This window comes from Grampus griseus (genome assembly GCF_964374135.1).
Source record: "Grampus griseus genome assembly, chromosome: 15".
In the NCBI taxonomy this organism is placed as follows: domain Eukaryota; kingdom Metazoa; phylum Chordata; class Mammalia; order Artiodactyla; family Delphinidae; genus Grampus; species Grampus griseus.
In genome coordinates, this window is record NC_139009.1 from 44664056 (window position 1) to 44690827 (window position 26772).

The 26772-nt window shown below is 36.7% G+C and overlaps 1 protein-coding gene across 1 annotated transcript; it reads left to right on the top strand.

Moving 5' to 3' along the window:
• Window positions 1-25222, top strand: CIMIP6 (ciliary microtubule inner protein 6; the record flags this gene model as incomplete). Its single annotated transcript, XM_082672033.1, has 5 exons — window positions 1-26; window positions 3681-3891; window positions 10034-10187; window positions 23893-24008; window positions 24854-25222. 5 exons carry the CDS (start codon window positions 1-3, stop codon window positions 25220-25222), a joined length of 876 nt encoding a protein of 291 aa, XP_082528159.1.
• Between the last annotated feature and the right edge of the window lie 1550 nt (window positions 25223-26772).

Here is a 26772-nt window from a genome sequence, read left to right on the forward strand (position 1 = left end):
ATGGAGGGAAAGGAGGAAAGGCAGCAGTAAGTGCTGGGGTTTGTTTTTCTATTTCCCCTTCCGAAAAATGTTTTCCTACTTGGAGGGTTAAGTGAGATCCGAAGGGTGAGTCTTCGGGCCATCAGGGCTTTTCCTCTGCCAATCCCCTTCCTACCTCTCATTTCGAGTATTGAGCGCAATAATACTTTTTAAAACGCACTGTTTACTGGGCATCTACTACGTATCAGGCACTTTACATGCACAGCTTGGCCTAAAACTCTTGACGTCATCTTGAATCATCCACTACTTCTCACACCCCACATGTAATTTATTAGCAAATTCTGTAGGCTTTACCTTTAAAATATATCCAGAATCCACCACGATTCATCACTTCCACCGTCATTACCACCTTGGCCCAAGGACCAGCGTCTCTTACCTGTATACTGCAGAAGTCTTCGCTGCTCCCCTCGCCCCTCTGCAGCCTCCTCAATGCAGTCTTCTGAGTGGTCATTTTACAACATAAAGTTAGATCACGTTCTCCCTTGGCCATTGCAGAGCAAAAGCTAAGGCTCCTACAGCGGCCAGTGGGGCCTACACAATGTGCGCCTTTGCCTTACTCGGCCCTGTCTGCTCCTTGCGTCCCTCTCCTCCAGCACTGAGGCCTCCCTGAGCCATCTGCAGTGGTTTTCAAAGTGTGGTCCTCAGAACAGCATCAGCATCACCTGGGCGCTTATTTGAACTGCAGTTCTCACGGGCTCCCCTCCACAGACATACCAAATCAGAAATTCTAGAAGAAGCGCATGATAATTGAGTTTTAACAAGCCCTCCAGGTGACTCTGATGTACCCTATTGAGAACTATTAAATCAAGCAGCTTGTTACAGCTTGTTATGGTGTGGAGCCAGGGGTATGTGCTTCCAAACCTGTATTTTTGTCACTAAAACAGTGGTTCTCAAATTTTAACATACATGAGAATCACCTAGAGAGCTGGTTAAAAGTTTCCTGGGAACCTACCCCAGAGATTATTTAGTAGGTTGGGAATGGGACCTGTGAATATGTATTTCTGACAAGCTGACAACTGATGCCAGGGCTGCTACTCCTGGAACTACGCTTGGAGAAGCACCGTCCTGAGGTCAGGTGCTTCTGCTTCCAAGCTTCGGCATTCACACGTCCCTCTACTGGAATGTGCTTCCTTAGATATCCACTTAGCTCTCTCCCCTCTTTCCTGTCTTTTTTCAGTTGCCACCTTCATAACTCAGCCTCCACCTTATCTAAAAATGCCACCTACCTCCCATATACATGCACTTCTTTCCCCTATGCCCTGCTTTAATTTTGTCCTTAGTACTTAACACCATCTAACAAACTATATATTTTACTTTTTATTTCTCAACTGCCTTACCCCACTGGAATGTAAGGCTCTGTTTCTTTTGTTACTCCTCTATCCTCAGTGCCTCAAACAGCACTGGACACATAGCTCAATAAATATTTATTGAAAGAATGAATTATTTAATGTTATTCTCACATGTCTCACAATAGGTATTATTGTCCTTATCATGCAAAGGATTGGAAACCAAGGCTCAGATAGTAAATGGCAGAGCTGGGATTCCAACCCAGGTCTGACTTATTTCAGAGCCCATTAGTATTTTTAACTGTGCTTTCCTTCTAGTGAGAGATTACTACAGAACCCTACATTTCACATTTATGAGTTAATCTGTAGCCACTCACACCACAAATCCTTCATCACATGAATGCATCAGTATGTGAACAAATAGCTACGGTCCTTTCCTTAAGGCCTGATTCTAGTACAAATTTATTGTTGGGTTACAACTATGAGAAGCAGATGGAAAAAAACTGATGCCAGAAGTCTACAGTGATAAATCAATTAAGGCCTTTAAATAAATTCAACTCTGGAAAGATAACAGAAAAACCTTCAAAGTAATTTACACTTTACCAGTAATCATTTTTTCCAAATCCTTTGCAGAGAGCAACTTCTGCTGGGATGCAGAGAACTGGAATACAAGGGTACCGAATGTCGTGTGTGTTTTGGATGAGGCTTGGGTGTGTACAGCTAATGCAAAGCCAGAGTGAAAAACTAGTCCAGCAGATTCACCAGGAATGTGTAGATAGTATAATGCCAATCTGTTTACCTGCAACAATCAGGACAATTGTCCGGATGTTGGGTACATAATGATGAATGAAACCCGATTGTCACTTTAATGGAACTTACTGGCTTGTACAGGATTATTTGTAGTGCTGACTAGAACACGAAAACAAAAGGTAGGTACATAAATGATAAATTGTAGAATGAAAGAAATGAACAAAGTACTAAAATAGAGAATACATGGACTGGGGAGGGGGAAATCTAGGAAAAGTTTCTGAGGAGATGACTTCAGCTGAGACCTAAATGGTAATGAACCAGCTGTTCAGGGAGCTGGGGAAGAGCAGATGCCCTGAGGGGAGAGGAGACTGGCGTGTTCCAGGAACTGAGAGTAGGCAGGCTGGCTGGAGAAGGGAAGGGAGAGAGGCTTGAGTGGTTGAAGAGATTAGCTGGAGCAGGGCCACACACGGCCTCAGAACTGCGATAAGGAGGAAGTGTTTTATCGTAAATGCAGTGGAAAGCCACTGGAGGCTTTTAATTGAAAAAATGACATGGGGTAGAAGAGATGGACCTGCTTTAGTCTGAAGTAAGGTAGGGCCATGAACAAGGCAAAACAGAACTAATCACTTTCTCTATAAATTTCGAATCTTATTCACTCACCTTCCATGGGTCAGGGCTTTGATTTTTTAAATTTCTATGTAAAAAGAATCTAAATTCAAATATTTTGTTCTTACCTTCCTTTACTTTTCAAGTACGCAAAATTTTAAAATACTCCTGTTACTCCTTATTTAAAAGGAGAAAAAATTTATAAACTATTCCTTTTAAAATATTTTTTAACATTTAAAAATTTCAATAATTTTTATTTTTCTTCCAGGGTAGTTATTAGAAGGAAAAAATGATGAAATTGAATTAGCTATTCTGATGTCTGCACAGTGGTCTTTTCCTGAAAAGATAAATAATAGTGCTCTTTTGGTAGCTTTTATAAGTTTGCCAGGTGAGCCTTTAAAATTAGTTATCCTTGTCCAGATAGCTAAATATTTTTTGCGGTACGCGGGCCTCTCACTGCTGTGGCCTCTTCCGTTGCGGAGCACAGGCTCCGGACGCGCAGGCTCAGTGGCCATGGCTCACGGGCCCAGCTGCTCCACGGCATGTGGGATCCTCCCGGACCGCACGAACCCGTGTGCCCTGCATTGTCAGGCAGACTCTCAACCACTGCACCACCAGGAAAGCCCCTAGGTAACTAACTCTTAAAGAAGATGAGTTAAGATTAGCATGTAACTTAGGCACATGAATAAATACTGTAAACATAATTTGTAAGAATGATCAAATCACTACTCTTTCTTAACTCCAAGCAAATGAATCTGTACACTACATTGGTATATGGTAATAAATAATCACTATTAACACAAATCTCTTTATCTTTTATATAATTTCGAATGACAGGATACCCTCCCAAATTTTAATTGCACCAGCCCCTAATAGTTATTAATAAAGCCTAAATTGTCTTGACACTTGAAATATATTTAAATCTAATTTTATGTAATTACGACTCAGCACTGAAATGCTCATTGGATAAATGATATACCATTTAATTCTGTTTTTCAGACAGCATGAAATAGAAGATGCTGGTATACTGTATGTAACTGAAAAAAAAGAAGAAACGAAACATGAAAAAAAGCCTGGAAAAAGTATTCAACATTCAAAACCATGTGTTGGGAGAGGACATGTATATTATGCTAAATTCATTAACACAAATGTAAGAACATACAATGAACCAGTTCCCTACATAGATCCCAAAAACGAACCAGATGATCAGGTTGGATTCATGTTCATTATTTACAAATATAGATTTAGATTCAGAAGTGTTTTGCAGGATAATTTTGTCACAGACTACTTAAAGGATGTGACAGATCTCAGACTAATATTTTTTATAATCCAATAGTTAAAAGCAGTACGCTGGAACTATCCTCACTGATAATTTTGCATACAAACTATATATATATATAGGGAAGGAATCCAAATAATTGTTTTTCTAGATCGGGTCAGATTATAGTCACTCAGCGGTGCTTGTGGGTAGGAGGGGTTATTGAAGAAATCTCTAATATTGTATTTGTGACAAATAATATAAAAATTTCCCATGATACTCAGTAATTCAGATACTTTCTATAAAATAGCTACCATTAATTGGAAGTGTATGAAGTGCTAGGAATGAGCTAAGTGTTTTGTATAAGTTATATCCTTTAATCTGCACAACTTCTAGGAGGTATTATTGGAAATAGTTTAGATGATAACATGCTCTAATATAGTAAATTAACATACCTGAGATTACATAGTAAGCAAATGTCACAGTCATGTTTCTGATCCAGGACTGTTGGTTTAGACAAATCACACTTTTATTCACTATCATATTAAATATATTCCATTCTTTTTTTTTGAATCAGGTTCGTTGAGGTATAATTTATTGTATTAATTTCCTGTGTTGCTGTTACAAATTACCACAAACTTGAACACTGGCTTAAAGCAACACAAATTTATTCTCAACAGTTCTGAAGCTCTAAAGTACATAATCAATCTCATTGTCTATTGGGAGAGCTGGTTCCTTCGGGAGGCTCTAAAGAAGAATCCATTTCCTTGCCTTTTCCGCCTTCTAGAGGTTGCCTGCCTTGGCTCATGGCCCCTTCTTCAAAGCCAGCAACATACTGTCTTCAAATCTATGACCGACTTCCCTGCCTCCTTCTTCTAAGGACCCTTGTTATTATATTGGGGTCCTCAGAAGAAGAGAATCGGGGATAATCTCTCCTTAGCAAGATCCTTAATCACAGCTGCAAAGTCCCTTTTGCCATGTAAGGTTAGATGTAGTTGTGATTTAACTCAACATTTAAATGGAGATTGCTTTTCATGAGCTCTCTTTACACTGATAACATCAACTGTTCTTGTCATGAAACAGCACACCATGGCCCTGTGTGTGAATATGAGAGCTTTTGGGGGCAGAAATTCCTGTAGTCAAATATGCTTTCATATCATGTAGTAAACCCTTACAAGGGCAGTTTTAAGGCTCTTTTGTTTTATAAACAAATAATTATTGAGCATTTAAAAGATATTGATAGAACATGCCTCTGGGGGAAATAAATGTGGTACAGAAATCCAGGTTAGTGAAGTCCTCATAATTCTTGCAAAAGTTAATGAATGACTCTCCTGAGCTCTAGTTCAAGGCCAAGTTTAAACCAAACTGTTAACCCATCCTGAACCCCATAAGGAAAAGAAGCTGGTTTGAGAAGAGAAATATGAAACATAAAGAAATTTAAAAATAAATCTAATTTTCTCTTGTTCCTACTTTGTAGGTGTCTTGAAAAAAATAAATGTACAGAAGTGTTAGTAGCTTGCTCTATCAACAAGACTGGGTGATAGCAGCAGTAGAATCTTTGTTTATTAGTGCTCAAAGCTCCATGAGTCAAAGACCTTAAACAGGTGGTGAAAGTGAGTTTGAAATGAAGTAAGAGGATAGGTAAGAGAGGTTCACAGTGGCTGAACAAGGAGGGCTGAACAAGGAGGTACAAAGACCAAAGATGCATCACAGAGCTAAGTGTTCACATTGGGCGTGGAGTGAAGGGAATGGACATACTTAAACAAAACTAAACCTACCCCCTCCAACAACAACAAAAAACCCTTCAATGTACTCATTTCCAAGTACCCAAGGAGTAATAAAGAATGCTCATTTCACATATTTGTAAACTTTGTTCTTTTATTTAAGATGACAGTTTTCTTTTTAAAGGTTAGCTTGGTTTAAAAAAATTAACTGGCTTATAGTAATACTGGCTTTAAAATAAAAGTAAAGAAAATAAAGTTGCCTAAATATTTCAATTGACATATATCTGTTGTCTTATGTATTTTGCTAAGATAATATCTTTAGAATACCAGATTGGTCGGTTTTATTTATTTACAAGATTTTTAAGTGAAATAATCAATTATACAGTTCTACATAGGGACATAAAATTGGTGGTGCTAAAAGAAGTAAAAAAGGAGCTTTAGCTCAGTTATTTCCAATGAAAACTAATTTGGTTGTCTTTGTGTTTTTAAATATTAGTAAATATTGATATTTCAAAAAAGATTATACTGGGTCAGTATTTTCCAAAATGTATTTTTTTGGAGCACTAGTCCTTGCCAGTGTGCTCAATAAAATAAAGTTCCGAAGTCACATATGTTTTGGAAAACCTGTATTTTTATACCTTCTCAGAGCTTCACAATTCACATTAGTAGATAAAGGTTCCTGAGAAATCCTGTGGTAAACTTGTTTAACTTGTTTAACTCAGTATTCGTCAAATTTCTTTAACTATGGAAACCTCTTTTATATAACACCTATTAATATACTGCAGAACCAGTGTTCCACAGAACACAGTGCAGGAATAACTGTTATTATGAATTGCTTAAAAAGAGGTATTTTTCAGCGTTCTTTCTGGTCCACAACAAAACATAGAGGAACGTAGATACAGTGTAACTCTAGTGTTTGCTATAACACAGCAAATTTTTTAAAGCCACTGAGCTCCATTAAAAAAATATGATATCTATGTGTAAGGTGTTGTCAAAAGTCCAGATTTCCCTAGGAATCCATAAAGTGTAATTTGATGTCCACAGATCACCACACCGCCACAAGCAGCAGCAGCCATCTTGGCCAGGGCGCCATAGAGCTTGGCACACCACCTCTTATATTCTCTTAACTGGTCCCTCCAGGATACCCCACTTTTTACTACATTTCCCCTAGGATTCTCCCTTAGTTTCCCAAAGAATGGAAGTAAGTAATGTTTACTGGTGCATTTCTGAAGGCAAAGGGCTGACAGAAGTGTAACGTAGAGAGTGCCTCACGGTGGTTTCCGAATGTGACTAAGGGGCCCACAGCACAATGGCTCTTAGGCCTTCCAGCAGCCGGGGTTATAGGGAGCCTTGCCATCAGGAATCACCAGGCACCTCCCTACCATGGAGCCCCAGGGACGGTCATCCTGCAGCAGGAAAAGAGACAGGCTTTGGCCTGGAAGGGAGGACTTCAACCTCTCTCTGGGTGCAACGTTTTGGGAACAACTCTTTCTGTAGGCAGAACCCCCTCTACAATCTGCAAGATGTGGTCTGACCCTCAAAACCTAGGCAAAGCAATAACATAGAGGACCTTTCCTGGTTTGGTTTATTTAATCATAAATAATTCCACATGCACCTCTCAATCCAATGTAAGTGATGGTACACAGAGCAGTACATTTTTATTCTTAGTCTTTCTCTTCAGTGTGCGGTGAAGGAAAAAAATAAGCCTCTGCCTTTACCTTTTGTCTTATAATCTCTCTGAGCAAATGCTTGGACCAAAAAGGCACGCACATGTGCCTGGGTGCATACACACTCTCTTCCAGGAAGGAACCAGACTTTTCAGGCATAGGGCAGACTATCCAGAAATAGAAAAGATAAACACAACAGTTTTTGAACTGTAGCATTTCATTCTCCTGAAGTGAAGATGCATCCAATTGACAACACTAATCAGAACACTCACCGACTATAAGGGTCTTGAAGTCATCAATCACACTTCAGAAAAAACTGCTCATTATTTCCTTTATACGTATTTGTGAAACCAAAGAGACCATTTTGGTAAAATTCTAAATTCCAGTCTTCTTGAAAGGTGAATTATCTCTGCTTTAAGGTAGCTTTTGCACTACACTCTTGTTTAAGAAAATAATTGAAGTCTGCCAGACATCGTGGTTCACTTACTCCAGAGTCACTTCTCCAGTAACTTGGATGTTAGCAAAATAAGTTTCAGATCAACAAAAGAAGATATAAAGAGTACGCCTTAAAACCTTGTCATAGAGGATTTCTCAGGATATTTACTTAGAGCCTCTTTATTTTTATTTTTGAAATAATTTAAATAAATTTGTGTTTATCTGGCTTTGCCTTCCACAGCAGATTTCCTATAGCAATGTAGCACAGAAATCAGAGGCATGCACAGACGAATGACGGACTGAATTGAGGCGGCTCTGCTACCTGTTAGTGATATACCTTGGGGAAGTTACTTTATCTCCCAGCAGTTTTCTCATCTGTACAGTGGGTGTACCCACTTCATAAAATTGTGATGAGAATAAGTGAGAAAAGGCCTAGACCTTGGAGCATAATAAGCACCGTGGTAATCACAGAGTAGGGAAGAGCTGCAAGAAGCAGGCACTCTGACAACAGTAAGACGTGACTATTTTGAGCCAGAGAGTGAGAAGACACCATCTGTGTAGTGATATGTTCTAGAATTCCTAGGATCTACATCAAGTAGATGTAATTCACCTTTAAGTCCATTCTGAAAAATGAGGCATTGGCTGATCTTTCCTACTCTCCAAATTTCCCCACTTCCTACATTTCTGTGATTTCTGCAAACATTCATTTTTACCCCTGGTTACAGGTTGTCATTGGCCTGGAAACTGGCCCTCAATTCCAGTTGCAAAGTGAGTTCTGACTCTGTCTTCATCTGTGCAGGGCTTAGTGCTCTCTTTGGTTCATGTCCATCCCATCTTTTTCAGTTTGAAGATAACTTCCCTTAATGAAGCACCTAAAGTTGAATAGCTCTGACTTTCAGCTCTAAGCAGGGTACTCTTCTCCAAATTCTAAGCCTTTCCTTGATTTCTTGCTGCAACAGAATTTTTTCCCACTGAACACCCTATTTTTGCTGCTTGGTATATTTCATGAATCTCTTCTAAGCTTCTTGACAGTCTCCTGACAAGCTGACTCCATTAAAGTGTTTCTCCTTTGAATCTGATTTTGTGCACCGCTTGTACACACACCTGTCTCCTTGAAAACTAAGCTCATTTGAAAGCTAACTGCCTATGTAGCCACACAAGCTTCTTTAGATGCCTCCTTCTTTTTATATCAATGTAGCTTCAATTGTATTTTCAGAATTTAACTTATTAGAATCTCATATTTATCCACCTTGAATCATATTTTAAAGTCTCTGACAATGCAATCACAGTTGATCTTTTAAAAGGCTGATCTCTTCCCTTAAAGCCCCAGGTAGGTGTTGGAACATACCCAAGGTTACTTTCATTCTCTAATATCCAAGGACTCTGAGGTGTCAAGTTCCCTTTTCCCAAGGTTCTCTTCTACCTTATCAACCAGATTTAAAAATTTTTTTTTAGTCAGTACTAAGTTGAGTAACAATTCACCTCACTGCTTTCTGAACTTCTAAGAGATCAAACGTGCTAATGAAGAGTCTTCATTTCCTGCATACTTAGTTCAGGTTTTATTATCAGAAATTCAGTAACACTGGAGATATTTCTGCTTAGAACAAAGTTTCTCAAACTGAATCATTAGTGAGTTATAAATCAACGTGGACTGCAACCAGCATTATGAGATGAAATAGAAAAGTAATATAATAGAAAAATAGCCAAGTGCACTGCGTGTAGTAAGAATAAGTATTGTTTTGCGAAACCTCTAGTTTTATGTATATGTATGCAGTGGGTACTCTTGCATGACATAAAATGTATTTCATGGTGTGGATCATGGACTAAAAACTTTGAAAACCACCATCTTAGATGATAATACATTATTTGTATTACCATAATGAAAAGTATAGAATATAAGTTTTAGATTAAATCACGTTTACTATATGCATACGTGTGTACATATGCATACTTATATATATATAAATGGTAGTACAAAACATAGAAACATAACTATTTTGTTGATTTTTACCATTCCATCTGTTGACAGAAGGTAGTTTAAGAAATTAGCAGCTGTATTTTAGCTAAAATTATATGATAATGCATTTTTAGGTGCCTCTTAGGAAATACAGTCTTTATGAAAATATATTTAGTCCTAGATTTCAGAACTCTATTTTAGTACTAGAAAATCCAATAACTTGTTGAATCAAATTACTGAGCATCAAACACATGAAAATGAAAATGTCCTACAGTATCCAATTTTGTGTTTCCATTTTTTTTTCCATGAAGGGTGACTGGTGGTCACATGGTAAAGGACTGGAAAATCCCTGCCAACCACCTTATGACACTAAGAGCACCCAGAGGAGTGACTTTAAAAAACCAACATGTCCATTTGTTTCTCCAGTCAAATACAGCAAGTTGCAAAAGCCTTCTTATGGAATAGGTAAGGTTAGCAGTTCTCCACTGTCTCAGGTTACTGCTATCAAATTAAGATGTATTATACGTGCTTGCACCTCCTGGGAAAATTAGTCCTCTACAGGAGTTGAAAATATACATGCAGCAAGTGCAGCCCTTGACAAGTTTGCTCCTTATCCCTTCCTAGTGGATAACTTAGCTCCAAATATGTTTAATACAACATAATAAAAATTGTAATGTTCATTGATAATACCAGCTTCCAAGTCAGAAATTTAGTAGCATTCTGCTCATTATTGCCAGCAAACTTTAAAAATTGTAACTGTTAGGCAACACTATAGAGCAGTATTTTTCAAAGTGTGCATGGAGGGGCACTGGTTTTTGTTGTTTGTTTTTGAATTTTATTTATTTTTTTATACAGCAGGTTATTATTAGTTATCTATTTTATACATATTAGTGTATACATGTCAATCCCAATCTCCCAGTTCATCCCACCACCACCACCACCACCACCCCGCTTTCCCCACTTGGTGTCCATATGTTTGTTCTCTACATCTGTGTCTCTATTTCTGCCCTACAAACCGGTTCATCTGTGCCATTTTTCTACGTTCCACATATATGTGTTAATATACAGTATTTGTTTTTCTCTTTCTGACTTACTTCACTCTGTATGACAGTCTCTAGATCCATCCACGTCTCTACAAATGACCCAATTTCGTTCCCTTTTATGGCTGAGTAATATTTCATTGTATATATGTACCACATCTTCTTTACCCACTCGTCTGTCGATGGGCATTTAGGTTGCTTCCATGACCTGGCTATTGTAAACAGTGCTGCAATGAACATTGGGGTACATGTGTCTTTTTGAATTACGGTTTTCTCTGGGTGTATGCCCAGTAGTGGGATTGCTGGGTCATATGGTAATTCAATTTTAGTTTTTTAAGGAACCTCTATACTGTTCTCCATAGTGGCTGTATCAATTTACATTCCCACCAACAGTGAAAGAGGGTCCCTTTTCTCCACACCCTCTCCAGCATTTGTTGTTTGTAGATTTTCTGATGAGGGGCACGAGTTTTTATGATGTTTATAGCTACTGCTCAAAAAAACAGGGGAAGTCAAATAAGTTTTGGAAAAACTGAATTTATAAAGTTAAACAGTTTTGTGGTTTTTTTTTTTTTTTTACTACAGAACTCTTAAAACCCTTATTCTAAGCATAAGCATAATGAATTTCCAAGAAGAGGGATAAAGAATGCTATGTTTTCCCAATATTGACAACTTTACCTTTTTTCAGATCATCTCACATGACTGGTATCCCACAAAACATAATTTAGGAAATACTGTTCTATACAGTATTCATACATTTTGAGATCTAAAATTTGTTTTACCTGACAATGTCATTATAATAATCTAGGTCTTTCACATTTATTCAAGTTGTATCTGTTTCTTAACCCAGTACTACTCATCTCTACCGCAGGAGTAGAATTTTTAGCAAGTCTTAAAGAAGTGCAGGATCAAGTCCAAACAAAAATGGATTTATTGAATACCCGCTCTGTTCTCACCCCATACAAAAGTTCATGAGATAAACATCAAATTTTCTGAACACGACAGTAGGCAGCGAAGGATTACTTTTAGACGTCAACAGCCCCTCAGTTTTAGCCTTCTGGCCTCTGTGACTGGCCAGTCTAGTTAAGGATACAAAGGGAAGCTAGATTGAAGGTCAGGATATTAGAAAATGGTCATATTTAACATGATTTCTACCTCAAGGGTGGTAGTTAATAGGAAGGGCCAACTATTAGATAGTCTATAACAATGGCGTCTCTTTTAGAAAGGTAATAAAGTTTCCAATTCTGATTCAAGATGGTAGACTGAGCACAAACATCTAAATCCCCTGCCTCCCAAGACCCTATTGAATGACAGCAAAGCAGTCAACCCATAAGGGACCCATAAAGGTGAAAAGAATGGAAGGAAGAGCCTTCTGGATTTTGAGAAGGAATGGAAGACTGTTGACGGATAAAAAAGAGCAAAGAAGCAATAGCCTAGAATATACAGAAGGAGATGCAGTGAAGAGCCATTCTGCCTGAAAAAAAACAAAAGTATCTGAAGGCTCAGTCAGCAGACAAAGCATAACAGAAACGGGGGAGGGGAGAATCAGAGGGTTATTTGAAAGTCTGTTTCTTAAATAACTGCTCCAGTCATGAGCACTCTACCCTCTCCCAACATTAAGAATGCTAGAGCCCATTGTCTCAGCTAGATGTCAACTACCACACTAGTTACTTTAGTATTTCAAACTGGTCTCCTATCCTATTCTTAATTTATGAATGGACAACCAAAGATTAGAATTATGCCAAATTATACTTTTTTTAGGTCTGGAGGGTAAAATCAAGGAAATATCACAGAACATAAAACAACAACACACAAAACCTTAGAAAATATGAGAGTATAAAAGCAAAATGGAGAATCAGTCTTGGAGGTCCAACTTTTCTGGAGCTCCAGAAAAGAGTAAAAATGAAGGCAAGATAATTATATCCACACATAACATCTATTAAGCATATACTATTTGCCAGGTACTTGCCATGGAACTTTCTAAATGTTTACTCATTCAATTCCCACACCAACCCTATGGCATATAATAGTATAGTAATACTATTAATACTCTCATTTTTCAGATGAGAAAGCAAGCACAGAGTTTAAATAATTTGCCCAAGGCTACACAGCAAATAATTGGTGTTTGAACTTAGTCTGACTCTAGTACCTGTAAAAATAACCAGTACTCTACACAGCCTCTAGAAAAATAATAGGAAGATAGTTTCCCAATATAAAGAAGAGCCATTGAAAGGGTCTACTGAGTGTATGAAGGGAAAAAAGATACACACCTATACATCATTATGAAACTGCAAAACAATAATTATAAAGAGAAGATTCCAGAAGTTTCCATTAAAAGAAAACTAAGTCACCACCTAAGGAATAAGTATATGGAATCAAGCAACACGGATGGAAGAGCACAGTGGAGTTAATGTCTTCAAAGGTCTCAGGGGAAATCATTTTTAACCTAGAAAAGAGGATTTATTTGACGTGTACACTAGAACCTTTTTCTTCCCCAAGTGGCACTGGGCATTGGACCCACTGAGAAAGAAATATAGTCCTAGCACAACATTTGGCTCTTAAGTGAACAAAATTCACGGAATTGTATTGTAAGTGCTACTTAGTAGTTAACTTTTAGCGTTATTCTATAGACACAATATGGAAAATTTAAATATGGTTACAGATCAGAATTATGTTATCAGTTTTAAGAAGAAAAATAAATATACAGTTGACAGAAGATGGGAAGTAGAAGAGAAGGGTGCTAATATCACTATTTAACATATGAGTCCTCAAGAGAGACTACCCAAAATAGATGAAACACGGAATAGAAGATTAAGGCTGAAGTCAAAGGAGTTAATACAAGTACCAATTTCTCTCTCCAGCCCTGGCTTCTTTCCTGAGCTTCAAGCCTGATATCCAACCAACTACTTAACATCTCTTCTTGGATAACTAATCTCCTTTTCAAGCTTAACATGGCTAGAATAGAACATTTCATTTCGCCCATCCAAACCTATCCCCCCATCTCAATTAATGTCATTTCTATTCCCCCAGATGCTCAAGTTTTGATACCTAGAAGTCATTCTAAAACTCCCTACCCTCTACAGCCAATCCATCTTGACACATCTATCTCCAAATTCTATCCCAAATTATCTTACGAATGTAGTGAAGCCACTACTGCCCTGCTTCCTTTCTTCCTCCTCCATAATGTTTTCCACACCATCATCAGACAGATCTTTTAAAAACATGAAGGACATCACTCTTCCCCTTTGGAGGCTTTAGCTACTTCTCACTGTTTGTAGAGTAAATTTCAAATTCTTTGCCATGGCCTACATGGTCCTATTTGACCTGCCAAATCTACCTAAGCCTCCTATTGCTCCTGATAGCTTGGCATGGGGATTTAGAGAAGGGGCACATAACTCAGACCAAGGAGGTAGAGAATACTTTCTGAAAGTCATGCTTGTTTCAGAACCAATTTATGCCTGTGTACTTGTTACTGTATTTCTATAACTTAATTACATATTATAAATTAAAATCTGAGTAAGAAAAAAAGCAGTTGTTTCTATAAAACATTCAAAGTTGAATACTTTACAAAGACTTGCTAAAAGGTTAATCACTAACTTTAAAAATGCTAATTAAGCATGGGTAAAATAACTATAAAAGAAGAGCTAGAGGGAATTTTTTAAATCTTGAAAGACGCTGTACTCATTTTCCTTCAAATGCATCCTTAAGTTTCCATTCTGTGTTAAAGAAACGGAAATTGAAAAGAACACATTAGGCGTGTGGTTTGTGCAAGAAATATAAAGTGGAATTCCAACCAACAGGCACTTCCTCAAAGAAAATGCCTTTGCACTTCAATAAAATTTTGGTGAATGAACTGGTTAAAGGAAAATAAGTATGGTTTACATAATTTTCTATGATTCTTTGCCTTAACTGACTTTTTTTGTTAACTAACCAGTCAGGTCTCAGTACTTTCTCATAAGGAGCAGTTGTTTCTTCTCTAGTTCAAATAAGGGATGTGATGGAAGATGAGACAGAGAGATAGGCTTTGTTCTAGGATGATCAGGCAGGGCCCGGTCATTTCATAAGGGAACAACCATAATCAGTGTCTGTAGGTCTGTCAATTTTCCCTTAGAGGAATCCTCCAAGCCTCTGCCTGGAGTGGAGGACAGAAAATCTGGGAGTCTCTCAAACAATCTTCAGTTTACAGCTTCGACTTGTACCACTTCCCATGCTCCCTGCCTCAGAAGCGTCTGATGCCTCCAATTCCTGAGCCTCACTGGAAGGCTGTGGCATGAATTGGCTTGATTTTCACCCCCCCTCCTCCGCAAGCCCTTAGCTTCCAGTTTACTGGACTCTACTCAACTCAATTGCCACTTATCCATCTGCTTTCCAGCCTCCAAATTTGTTAATATCTTTGCTCGCATTTAGTTCTCTTTTTTCCTTAAGGCTTTAAGCCCTTTTAATTTCTTTACTATCATTGTACTATCTTCTTCCTCTCTCTCTCTCTGTCTGTTCTTTTACTGGTATTTCTCATTGCCAAAATCATTATTATATTCCAGGTCCTACCACCATGCCCAGACTCAACAAATATTTATTGATTAGTTTAATGATAATTACATATTATTCAACAGATTAAAGTCATAATGTAATTTTAACTAATATACACACCACAATATAAACCTGCAATTTATTCATATTTTAGATGGTGTTTGGGTACTAGATGAGAATGATATTTAAAAGAAAATATTTTATGTAACATTTAAACTATAACTAGTATAACTAGTACATAAACTAGTCTGTATATGCCAGATTTTTAATGTATATATGTGTGTGTATACATATATGCATATAGACAGAAAATGTGTATATAAACATGCATTAATAGCAAAAGTCATCTCATAGTCATCCTGTTCCATCAGCCCACTTAATTACGCCTGGTTTTTGGCATTTCAGCAATGTCATCTTGTACTGATAATGAAAGTGCCCTTTATGTCTTGTACCACCACACAATTTCCTGGCTGCCATCCATGGTCAGTTCAACAAATGGCTACGCTCCATCATATCTGAGTCCCTGTAAGAATGAGTGTTCACTTTGGGTTTTATATAATAAAACTTTATAAATTGGAAAAGCTGATCTAATTGGTAAGGGAGGTGTTTCATACTTAAATAAAACTTTGGCTGTTTATCAATTACTTGATATTTTAACATTCTTTAAAATTGTGAATACAGATACGGTGCTATAAATATTTTTCTAAAATAGGTTTAGTTTGTGTTGCTTCTTTTGCATCAAGGTATAACATAACAATGATTTCTTGCTACAGTTGTATTCAAGTTTCTCTTTTTCACTGTATTGTGAAAACCTGTACTGTTATTTTTACATTAATAATCCGTTTATGTAAGATGAAAATAAATACTACTTAGAAGAATGGGGTTTCTAATAGAAAAATAATACTGATAAATGTTTTTTAAGTAGATACAAATGAAAAGTTAAGAAAATTTCTCAAAACAAAAGCTGCTAAATCCGCATCAATATGAGGAACAAGTTGTGTGTTTGAATAAATCCTGGCTTTGTTGATAAAATATAGATGGCTAGACACCAACTTGTTTGGTGTATCCTTGTTTGGAAAATTCCTATTTTAATTAGAAGTTTCCAAGAAACAGAGAGTGAATTTCAAACATTCTTCATAGACTTTGGCTTACTTTTTGTAAGCCTCATCTAACAAGGCTTCTTTTAAGTAATTATTTTGGGTCCGATTTGAATTCTTAAGTAGAGTAACCACCAAGAACTTGAATATCTTCTTTGATGTTTTCCCACTTAGATGATCTTCACTACTGTGGGCTTCTTTAAAAATCACATATATTTGCATAAATGAACATGGTAGTTATGTCTACTTTTAATAGGTATAATGTCTGGGTAAGGAACTTCTTTCTATAATAGTTTAGATTACCTTTTTGCCCCTTTATTGGTCCCCATGAAGATATTTTTTTAAGTTATTATTTTCAAGATTCTGGGAGGTTCTAGATCACTATATAAAAGATGATTCATTTTAATTGATTTAATTGACTTCCTTCTGAAGTCTTTCTGTTTGTTATCTGCATAAGAAGTCGGTCCAACATTTAGTTGCTTAAAACAACAATCATTTTATTTGCTCATGATTCTGCAGTCTGGGCTGAGCTCAGGTGGGCAGTTCTTTGGCCATTCTTGCTGGTGAGCACTTGAGCGACTGAATTTAGTTGGTAGGTCGTCTGGGAACTGAACTCAGCTGGGACACTGGAATGATTGGGCCTGACCTTCTCCGTTTGGTCTCTGCGTGTGGTTTCTCCAGCAGGGTAGATGGAACTGGCATAGTATTGCTTCTGCCACATCCTATTGGTTGAAGCTAATCACAAGGCCAGTGCACATTCACAAGGGGACTGTACAAGGATGCAAATACTGGGAGGCCTGATTCTCTGGGGTCACCAATGTAACACCTTACTTCAATGTCTTTAAGTAGTCCTTTCCATGAGAGTTTAGGAATGGCCAACTCTTCATTTTTCTTTGTCTGAAAAGGTCTTTAAATTGCCCTCACTAATAGATGAAAGTATAGCTGGGTATAGAATTCGAGATTCATAGTTACTTAGCTTTCACACTAGGAAGGTATTATTCCATTGTCATCTGGATTCTATTGTTATGTCAGGTCTGAAAGCAGTCCAGTTGTTAATCCTTTGAAGGTAACTTGTTTCAGTAGAAGATTTTTTATGTTCTATGGGAGTCTTTGCATACAGAAAGAGATATTTATTTATGGTTAAATTAATATTCTAGTTTTAACATTATAAATTTAAAAATATTTCTTTAAGCCCTTAATTTTTAAATATTGTATAATATTAGAATAGTAAGTTTCACTTGTTCTTTGGTGTTTAACTCAGCTTGAACAAATGAAATACTCCTTAACAATGACTTATTTACAAACATAGTCAATTAAATTCCATTAATATTTTAAAATGCATTTGGTGATTTAATTATATTCTGTTTTCCTCTTAACACTTTAAATACCTAACAAGGAAAATGTAGAACTTTGACCATCAAAACCTTCCCAAACAATTAAAAAATTCTTGTAATAAGAGCTAATGAGACCCTGATACATTAAAAAATTTTTTTTAAAATAAATAAAATTAAATTAAAAAAAAAAACCTTCCCCAATTAAAAAATTCTTGTAAATCTAATAAATTAAACCTATAAATATAGTAAATACATATATGTCAAACATTTTAATACTCTTTATAAACTTAATCATATTTCCCTAAAACTGTCAACACTAGAAAACTATCAGATCAAATTTTCTTCTGACATATTACATAACAAATTATAGATTTAAATGTATTTGCTTTATCATCTCTACATTTAATCCCAAACCTTCCCAAAATTAAAAGACTTACTGAATATTTATTTTAGAAGAACTGTGTTGGTTGGTAGAATACTGGTTTTGAATATTAGTAAGGTATTAAAGTATTTGTTTTGAAAAAAAGTTACCCTGTGACCAATCTTTGTTACCCTATATGAAAAATATGCAATATACTATTTGTATTAAATCTAGTTTATGGCGAGGCATTTTTGTTATCATTACAGAGGGCTTTTAATGATGATAGAGATTTTGCTCTATGCATTTCTCTCACTAAGACAAAGTGAGAGAATTTAATTCATCATACTTTAAGTTTTCCTTATAGTAGGTGGATATGACCTGTGTTGTCCAAGGACAGGTTCCTGTGTGGGAAATTGCTGGCATTGGATTCTACGCAGGTAGGAGGCATAAAAGTTTCTAGTTTGGGTCAGCTTATTGCTTGCCCCAACTATTATTGCCATTAATGGCAGCTGCCCTGTTAAAAAATTGCCCTTGATTGTTTTTGACAAATACCTTTAGGGGAAAGGCTATTTACACTAAGAGAGGCAGAGTCATTGTCTATAAAGACAAGCCCTAGGAATGGAGTTTCCAAAGAACTGCCAGCCAGGTTAAATAACAATTCTTTGAGTTCATGTTTGTGGGAAGTTCCAAAGCCAGTGGTTCTTTCCAGTGGCTGCTAAGCTTCTTGCTGATTTTCACCATAAATTCAGGGCTGTTAGTTTCCAAGGCTTATGACAAGGTGGGGACAGGGGCATGAAAACTGGGCCAAAGGCCTGCTTTTATTACAGAGATTAAGCCATTTTTCTTGAATAAATGCTTCTCAGATTGTTGCAAGCCTTTGGTTAATTTCCAAAGTTCTGAAAAAGTTGATTTTGATTATTTTTGCCAATGTTCTCATTGCTTTTATGGAGAAGCAGTTTTTTTGGAGGTTTTTACTCTGCCATTCCCACTGATGTCCTATCCCTTTTAGCTTTCATGCTATAAATATTTTTTCCCAACCTATCATCTCTGTTAACTTTGCTCATGGTGTACAGAAATAAATTTTGATGTAATCAAGTTTATTAAGTTTTCACCTATGGTTTGTGCATTGGGTGTTTATGATGAGTTTTCCTACCCTTAGGTCACAAAAATATTCTCCTACATTTTCTTCTCTTGGTTTTATCATTTTACCTTCCATAATTATGTATTTAACTCTATAGCCCAGCTTTATGTGCAGTATTAAATAGGGAACCTATTCCATTTTTCTCCATGCAGTGAACAAGTTTTCTGGATACCATCTACTAAACAATCTACACTTCTGTCATTAACTTGGGAGACCTCCTTAATTGTATGTTACGGTTCCCTATATGAATAAGTCTGTCTCTGAACTCTCTGTTACATTCCTTAGGTTAATTTTCAGTCCTTGGATCATTACTAAAATGTTTTAATGATATAGATTTTTAGCTTGTCTTAATATCTGATAGGGAAATTCCTCATTCTTTGCTCTTCCTTTTCACAGTTAAGCTCTCTATTTATGGACCTTTATTTTTCCATTTCAATTTTGGAATTTATGACATTTCTCAAAATATCCAGCTAGAACTTTGATTGGGTTGTGTTGACATTATAGATTAATTTAGGAAAAACTGTCACCTTTACAGTAACATACTATCCCATCCTATCTAAGGGAATGGAAAGTCTATTCAGCTCAATTTTTGTCTTTGAGTTAAAAAATTTTCTCTATAGAGATCTTGTGAAGTCTTACTTTCTAGAAACTTTATACTGTATAGTTTTATTCCTACAGGGACTGTATCTTATTTTTCCTTTTGTTTTCTAGTAGGTCATTTTTATTATAGCAAAATGCTTTTGATTTTTGTACACTTATCTGCTTGCCTTGCTATACCCTTATTCTCTCTTTTTTTTTTTTTTTTGCGGTACGTGGGCCTCTCACCCTGTGGCCTCTCCCGCTGCGGAGCAACAGGCTCCGGACGCGCAGGCTCAGCGGCCATGGCCCACGGGCAGAGCCGCCCCCGCAGCACGTGGGATCCTCCCGGACCGGGGCACGAACCCGCGTCCCCTGCATCAGCAGGAGGACTCCCAACCACTGTGCCACCAGAGAAGCCCTATTCTCATTATTGATTCTAGTGGTTTTTCTATTCAGGTAATTATATTACCTACAAATAATGACAGCTTTTTCTTTTCCTTTGCAATCGTTATACTACTTTTTTCATTTTTTATAATATTCACCAGAATCTCCATTAATATGTTAAACAGTAGAATTTTAGTTCTGAGTTATTATAGGTGTAATACTTATTTTTCTGTTCTTTAGTCATTGTCTTTTTAAGGAGGCAAAACGTTTTGTTATTTTCTTCCATATACCTTAGGCACCCTCCTTGATTTATTTCTATTCTTATTTGAGTTCTTCCTCTAGAAATTTTTTGAAGTGGTCTGTTTATGGGGAAATATTCTGAGGCCTTCTTTGCCTCCCAATATTTTTTAATTTTGGCTTCATGGTTAAATGACAGTTTGGTTGGATATTAAAATATTAAAATTCCAGGCTTAAAGGTTTTTTCCCTTTAATATTTAAAAAATATTAATAAGTTATTATGTGTCCAATGTTGTCAAATTTGATATAAATCTGCTTCTTACTCCTTTGTAAGTAATCTACCTCTCCTCTTTGAAACATTTAGAATTTTTTCTTTGTCTCAGATGACCTTAAATTTCTCTATAAAGTGTCTTACATGTGAGTTATTTCTTATCTACCATACAGGACTGGGAGGAGAGTGAGTCAAGTGAGAGGTCTAGGGTGCAAACTGTAAGGAGGCACTCACTCCCAGGATCATGCAAGTGCCTCCTTACATTTTGCATCCCATGAGCTTCACCTGCCTCATCTTACTCCTGGCCCTGCTACCTGTTTGGTAATCTGTGAGCCCTTTCAATCTGAGGTCTTTGGGCTTTCTTTAATTCTTATGTATTTATCATCTTTATTTCTTTAAACATTTCCTTTTCTCTGTTTCTTCTTCTAGGTTTCCTGGATTCTAGTGTTGGTATTTCTATGTCTCTTAGCTTTTCTATCTTTATCAATGTCTCTTAGCTTTTCTATCTTTATTTCTTTCTCCTTTCCAGATTCCTTCTGGGAAAGCTTCTCAGTCTGATTTTCTAGTTCATAACTCTTATTTTTATCTCACCATTTCTACTTCAACTATTATATTTTTATTTCTAATATTTTACATGATTCTTTTTTATGACCTTTTATTCTTGCTTTATATTAAGAATACTTCCTGTACCGTTGAGTATATTTGTTATGCTTATTTTATTCTTGGTACATAGGTTCTAATAATTTTGCTTCACATAGTGTACGTTTTAAATCTTATTGTCTTTCTTTAACAGTGTCTCTCTAGTTTATCTTAGGTCATATTCCCCAAGGGGAATTATCAGCCCTGTGTGGGCAAAGGCTAAAGACCAGGGTCTGGCTTGTGTACCTCTCAATGAATTTAAGGAAAGAAGATGAAGGTCAGGCTGGAGAGGGTCAGGCCTAACAAAACCAGTTTTGACCATCTCCATTTGTTGTCCCTATTTGAGACCAATCCTCTACTCAGGGCTCCACTCCTTTCCCCTTTAAACTCCTAAAAAGAGGCATCACCGAGAGAAGGCAATCTCTTGATGTTTTTAATCCACCAGCACTGACAATTGCTCTGGGAGTGCTGGAGAAGGAAATGCCCAAGGGGCTGCATGCATCCATTTTCATCAGCTCCTTACCCTGGAGGGATTTCTGTGCTGCTCCAAACACATGGCTAGACAGTTGCTGCCAGTTTCTGCCACCCTGAGGCAAACAGTGATCTTCCCAAAGCAATGTGGGAGAAAGTCAAGAGCAGATTTTAAAAGCTCTCCCAACCTATTCTCTACTGTCTACATCTGATCTCCCTACCCTCCAGCCCAAGCTGCCACCAACCCTTCATAGCAGTTTACTAAACCCTTTGGTTTTCTCCCAGCATTTTGATAGTTCATCACATTCATGCTTCTCCTCTTCCATGGTTTCCCTTTTGTCAGGATGCAAAAGAGCTTGCCCCTTGCCTAACTTAGAAGTCCCTTTCTAATTTGACCTAGCATTCTAGAGACTTTATAAACATTGTCTTTAATCCTCACAGCTCTGAAAGCAAATTATTATTATTCCCATTTTAGGGAGAAGAAATTGAATCTCATTGAAGTTAAGTGATTTGTCCAAAGTGACACAACTAGGAAATGCAGTAGAGCTGGAATTTGAAAGCACGTCTATCTTATCCCAAAGCCCGTCTATCTTATCCCAAAGCCCATGCTTTGGATACTCCATTAACCCCACCTGATTAATGCCTAAATTTAGACCTGCCTCATTTTATTCAGAGTTATCAGACTATGTTCCTGGAAACACTAACATTCTGTGAGCCAGACCATGGTGTTCACCCCAAAACTGATAGTCTTTTCTGATTTGGTGGAAAAATATAACTTATGGTTAGAATTTCTCAATGTAATAGTTGTCCACAAATTTATGTTAAATCTTTGGCACCTGCTCTCTTTTGTGTGCTAGCAAATCCTAAAAGAAAGGTAATGATTAAGTAGAAAATGAGTTTTGAGTATCTGATCTCAATTAGAAATCAAGGAAATGTTATCAATTAGCATTTTTCCCTGCTAGCTAGAAAAGACTGCCCTCTCACATTATGTAATGTATAAATATTGGAATAATCATTCTAGCTAGTAAAATTAGTTTATATCAATGTCTGAATATTGAATTAAATTCATGAATGCTTAATAAATGTGAATTTACTAACATATTTTTCCTTTTATATATTCTCCCTAATTTTAAAGTCATGGTTTTTCCAATTTAAATTTTATTTTTTAATAGTTAATACAGGCATACAGTACAAAATTCAAATGGTACAATAGGGAAAACAGTGAAAGTGAATCCACTCTTCTCCACCTCTGTCCTCCAGCCAGCTAATTCTCTCCCCCTGCAACAACCACTGTTATCAGTTTCTTGTTATCACTCCATAGATATGGTAGGTGTACATATTATCTTATGTACATATTTTTCTATAAAAGGGAGAAATTTTTAATTTTTTCCTTGACAGAATTTTATGTCACTAAACTGGGTGTTACTCTGACTCCTTACATAACGTAGTGTGCTAAAAGCAAAACTAAAGTGAGTTTTTAAAATTTTTAAAAATTTTAAACATAGAGAAACCAATATAATGAACCCCTATATAGCTATTACACAGATTGGAAGATTATTTAAAAGCGATTTTTAAAGAATTTAATACTCTCACAAATTTTCAGAGCCTTTGTCAATGGGAAATGAAAAGAATTGTGTGTTCAAGTGCAGTAGCCCTGGAATCTTCCAGTTCATTTATCAGTACTAGCAGGGAGCAACTTACGCATAAATTTCTCAAAGCCTTTTCAGTAGTAAAAATAAGTTGACAAATAAATTGTACTTATGCTTTTCCTAACACTTTGGTTGGCATATGTGCAAGAAGCAGATCTAACAGGTGACTTTTAAAAGCCATTATTACATTATTATTAGTTTTTAAAATTACTAGCAATTCCACCTGTGGGGCTAATTTGGTTGTTTTGATTTGGTTCTTTTCATGGAGAAAGAATGATGAATCTATTATTGTATTATTTAGATGTGTTTAGGTAACCTTTCATACTTAAAAGAATTTAGTTTCGTTAACATTTTTGATAAAGCAAAAATATTATAAATACTGATTACATTTCCATATACAAATCTTTTACCCTGACTTCACAAAATCTCTTTTCTCCCCTTAGTTCCACTTGCCTCTCCTGATGCATCAGCAGAACCCCAAAAGAATTTTATAGAACGCATCTCTTTTTCACATCAGTATGATGCCAGGAAAACACCCAGTGAGCCTATCGGGGGAAAGGTAAGTCAGTATTTAGAATCAATTACTTAATACTTTATGATGGGATAGATTTATGGTAGAACTCTAAGCCTTTCAAGTCATAATCATATTTCTCAAAGTTGATTTAAACAAACTAACATGGTTATTAGGAGGATAAAATCTTAATCACATGTCATAGTCAAAACTAAAGAATGATGTCATAATTTTGGATCAGTCTTTGGAATTTGGTTCAAATTATTAAAATCATTCACTTAAGATAATATCAAAGCAACCTGCTAAAGTTTTTGATATGCTTATGTATGTGTGTGGCAGGGGGATGCATATAAGTTTTATAAATTGAACAGTAATGTAATAGTCAATTGCTGGATTTTTTCCCAACTACAGATGTTTGTTTTCATATTTCACCATAGCTAATAATAATAACATTTCACAACAACTATTAGTTGTTGGAAGTAATAGACGTTTATGATGCAATCATAAATCCTTAGGTCTATGAACTGCAGTTTCTATCGTATCCATAGCAACCTGCAGAGCAAGAAATGAAACTGGATATGAATAGTCTCATACAATTCAAATGACAGAAAAATTGAGAATGGGAGATAATGAGATGCTGTTCCTTTGACTTTCTGTTTTTCCCTTCCTGTTCATTTTCTGGTGCACCCTTGTTCATAATTGGTTTAAATGGTTCACCAATAATTATTATGCTTCCGTCTTCAGTTTCGAACTAAGGTGACAGCCAATGAAGAGGCAGAGAAATAAATGCCTGCTTCAATCAGGACTTGAGCTAATACATGAACTCAGGTCACAGCTGCATCTTCCAGCAACTTGTGTGCCCTGGTTAATGTCAACTTTGTTTTCCTTTCCAGCGACATGGAGTTTTTGTGCAGACAGAGATAAAACCAGGGAGTAGGCCAACAGTTCCTAAGAGAACAGAGGTATTACTGAATGCTCCAGGGTCATGCTCATCAGAACAGTCCAAAAAAACAGAGAAAGGAAACTCAGCGGAAAGCAAAATGATCTCACCCGGTCTCTGCCGACAAAATTCCCAGGAGTTGTTAGAGACTAAAACTCACTTATCAGAAACAGACGTCAGAGAGGCAGCCAACACATGTCCCAGAAGTCTTGAGAGAAGGGAGAAGACTACAGATGTCTTTCAAATAACTGCAGTAAAAGCTCTTCTCATCAGGCATGATTCTTTAAGTCCACCAATAAAAAGTCAGGATAAACCAGGATAAACTACCTTCTTCAAATAAAAACATAGTCCTTAGAATGTAGACGATTTCAGAATCATCATACAGGCCCTCACATTTGCTTTTTCTGTTATCAATAACCTCAAAAATGACAACTTATGTAAATGGGAAAATGAAAAAAGTTAATAAAATACACCAAAAATTTAAGTGTGGTCTCCAATGAGTGATGGATATGAGACATATTTCTATGTTAGATTGTTTCTAGCCATGGCTCTAGAATCAAACTGGGGCTGGAATTTGGGCTTCACCACATAGAGGCTGTGTGACTTTGGGTAAATTACTTAACCTCTCTAGAGTTCAGTTTCCTCATCTGTAAAATTAGGATAATAGTAACTTCATAAGGATATTGAGCATGAGATCATACACATTGATCAGTGATCAATGTAATCACATTATCACTATTACTATAATTAAAATTTCAATTTAAGGATAACATTCTCCTATAACCTTGAATTCTCCTCCTTATTCTAAAACTTTGAACCCTTTTATATACAATTAAGAGTGTAAAAACTAAAAACCTTTCTCCCAGTACAAGATACACACACAGACACACATTTTTTTTTTTTTTTTTCTGTACGCGGGCCTCTCACTGCTGTGGCCTCTCCCGCCGCAGAGCACAGGCTCCGGACGCGCAGGCTCAGCAGCCACGGCTCATGGGCCCAGCTGCCCCGCGGCATGTGGGATCTTCCCGGACCGGGGCACGAACCCGTGTCCCCTGCATCGGCAGGTGGACTCTCAACCACTGCGCCACCAGGGAAGCCACACACACACACTTTTAATTGAAAGGCATGAGTACACAGAATATCAAAATATTTCCTAAATTGATTTCTATTTTATTTAAATTTTTTTTAGCACTAACTCAACCTTTGCTTTTTGGCAGAGTTTGGTATGGGTAATTCTACCAGTTATTCTATTTGGTACATTTTGGTGTGCCAAAAATGTATCTACTATAAGCTGTGCTATGTTGCACACAAGTGGAAGTAGGTGAAGTATTCCTCTGTTGCCCCAAAGAGTATTTACATGCCCAACAAATTTCCATGGGAACATATCCACTGTGCACTATTATCTATAGTACTGGTAAGACTACAGGTGTATCTTTATTCCTCCACTAAAGACATTTTAATAGACTGCAAACAAATAAATGCCATTATTAAATATTTGTGTATTGGGAACTTTTGGTTCTTACAACATGGCAGATTAAGGCAAATAGTGAACCCCTTTCATTACAAACACCTTGAAATGCTGAATAAAATGAAACAATAAATAAACATGCAGCCCAGCTCACAAAACAGGGAAACCCTCATGTTTCAAAATAAAGAACTTGCTAATTTTATGTATCAATATATATCTTGAAGATCTTTTCTTGTCAACACATGTAGACTACCTCATTATTTTAACAGCAGCATAGTCTTCCATCATATAGATATACTATATAACTGGAGCAATAACACAAGCTTTGATGTGAGTGGGGGAAGGGAATGGAGGTTGCTAGCAGATCTGGAGAGAGGTCTTACAGGCTAGGGACTTGAAAAAAT